At 46.5% G+C, this 2,500-nt stretch overlaps 1 protein-coding gene across 1 annotated transcript in view; it reads right to left on the bottom strand.

Moving 5' to 3' along the window:
• LOC121565160 (tropomodulin-3-like) overlaps window positions 1–2,500 on the bottom strand; it is a gene marked incomplete at its 3' end in the record, with an annotated part of 8,811 nt that overhangs the window by 1,538 nt on the left and 4,773 nt on the right. The window contains exons 5-6 of the mRNA XM_045220444.1: window positions 2,325–2,432; window positions 1,101–1,244 (exon numbers count right to left, since the gene is read on the bottom strand). Coding sequence (XP_045076379.1) covers window positions 1,101–1,244; window positions 2,325–2,432 — 252 coding nt within the window. The remainder of the gene's footprint in view (window positions 1–1,100; window positions 1,245–2,324; window positions 2,433–2,500) is intronic.

Genomic DNA, 2,500 nt, shown 5'->3' with positions numbered 1-2,500 from the left:
AACACACTACGCCGCCAGGGACTCAAATCCTGCAGTGCCAGACGTGTCCCCTGCTTAAGCCAGTATATGTCCAGGCCCATCTGAAGTTTGCTAGAGTGCATTTGGATGATCCAGAAGAGGATTGGGAGAATGTCATATGGTCAGATGAAACCAAAGTATAACTTTTTGGTAAAAACTCAACTCGTCGTGTTTGGAGGACAAAGAATGCTGAGTTGCATCCAAAGAACACCATACCTACTGTGAAGCATGGGGGTGGAAACATCATGCTTTGGGGCTGTTTTTCTGCAAAGGGACCAGGACGACTGATCCGTGTAAAGGAAAGAATGAATGGGGCCATGTATCATGAGATTTTGAGTGAAAACCTCCTTCCATCAGCAAGGGCATTGAAGATGAAACGTGGCTGGGTCTTTCAGCATGACAATGATCCCAAACACACCGCCCGGGCAACGAAGGAGTGGCTTCGTAAGAAGCATTTCAAGGTCCTGGAGTGGCCTAGCCAGTCTCCAGATCTCAACCCCATAGAAAATCTTTGGAGGGAGTTGAAAGTCCGTGTTGCCCAGCGACAGCCCCAAAACATCACTGCTCTAGAGGAGATCTGCATGGAGGAATGGGCCAAAATACCAGCAACAGTGTGTGAGAACCTTGTGAAGACTTACAGAAAACGTTTGACCTGTATCATTGCCAACAATGGGTATATAACAAAGTATTAACAAACTTTTGTTATTGACCAAATACTTATTTTCCACCATAATTTGCAAATAAATTCATAAAAAATCCTACAATGTGATTTTCTGGATTTTTTTTTCTCATTTTGTCTGTCATAGTTGACGTGTACCTATGATGAAAATTACAGGCCTCTCATCTTTTTAAGTGGGAGAACTTGCACAATTGGTGACTGACTAAATACTTTTTTTCCCCACTGTATCTGGTTTTAGTCGTTTAAGTTTACACTGAAAAAGTTTCACCATCCCGAACACTGGACATAGGCGGCCCGAAAAAACACTTAGGCAGCCCACCTAAGAATTTTCTATGCAGAAAAAACCCTGTAGTGAGTTAGTGTGTGTGTATATTTAGTGCAATAATGTGTGTGTGTGTGTTACCTGGTTGTCTATCTTGATCTCAGTCAGTGTGTCATTGTCTCTGAGAGCGTCCACTAGGGCGGCAGCACCAGCGCTGGTGATGAAGTTAGACTCCAGGTTGAGGCTCCGCAACGACTTGTTTTCCTTCAGCATCTCACTCATCGCCTGGGCGAGGGGGAGTAGTTAGGAGTGGGTTGGAGCAAAAACCTGCACACACTTCTACCCTACACACACACACTGCAACGGGGTCGGGGTCACATGACAGGATCACACACACAGTCTTGTTTTACTAACATTGTGGGGACACACAATTGATTACCAATCAGAATCTGATTTTCCCTTACCCCAACACCTAACCTTAACCCTAGACCTAAACAATATTCCTAACCTTTAACCCCTAACCCTAAAGCCCCTAGAAATAGCCTTTTTCTTGTGGAGACCAGCAAAATGTCCCTAGTTGGTCACATTCTTCTTTCTTTTACTATTCTTGTGGACACACACTCACACACACACACAGACACTCACACACAAAGACACTCACACAGACACACACACACACACACACACACACACACTCACACAGACACTCACACAGACACTCACACAGACACTCACACAGACACTCACACAGACACTCACACAGACACTCACACAGACACTCACACAGACACTCACACAGACACTCACACAGACACTCACACAGACACACACACACAGACACTCACACACACACAGACACTCACATAGACACTCACACAGACACTCACACAGACACAGACACTCACACAGACACTCACACAGACACTCACACAGACACACACACAGACACTCACACAGACACTCACACAGACACTCACACAGACACTCACACAGACACTCACACAGACACTCACACAGACACTCACACTCACACAGACACTCACACAGACACTCACATTCACAGACACTCACACTCAGACACTCACACAGACACTCACACAGAGACACACACAGAGACACACACAGAGACACACACAGACACTCACAGAGACACACACAGACACTCACACAGACACTCACACAGACACTCACACTCACACTCACACAGTCACTCACACAGACACTCACACTCACACAGTCACTCACACAGACACTCACACTCACACAGACACTCACACAGACACTCACACAGACACTCACACAGACACTCACACAGACACTCACACAGACACTCACACTCACACTCACACTCACACAGACACTCACCACAGCGACGGGGTCGTTGCTCCGCGTGGCGGCGAGGCTGAACTTCTTGACGTGTGTGTTCCTCTCCATGGCCTTGGCAAACTCCTTCAGCGTGGGAATGGGAATGTTCTGCAACACCAGGAAAATACAGGGGAATCACATCCTGTCTCATTGTGAATGTGTGTGTGTGTCTGAGT

This window comes from Coregonus clupeaformis, unplaced genomic scaffold (genome assembly GCF_020615455.1).
Source record: "Coregonus clupeaformis isolate EN_2021a unplaced genomic scaffold, ASM2061545v1 scaf3850, whole genome shotgun sequence".
Taxonomy (NCBI): Eukaryota; Metazoa; Chordata; class Actinopteri; order Salmoniformes; family Salmonidae; genus Coregonus; species Coregonus clupeaformis.
Note: the sequence above shows the minus strand (reverse complement) of the source record. Positions and strands in the feature narration are given on the sequence as shown.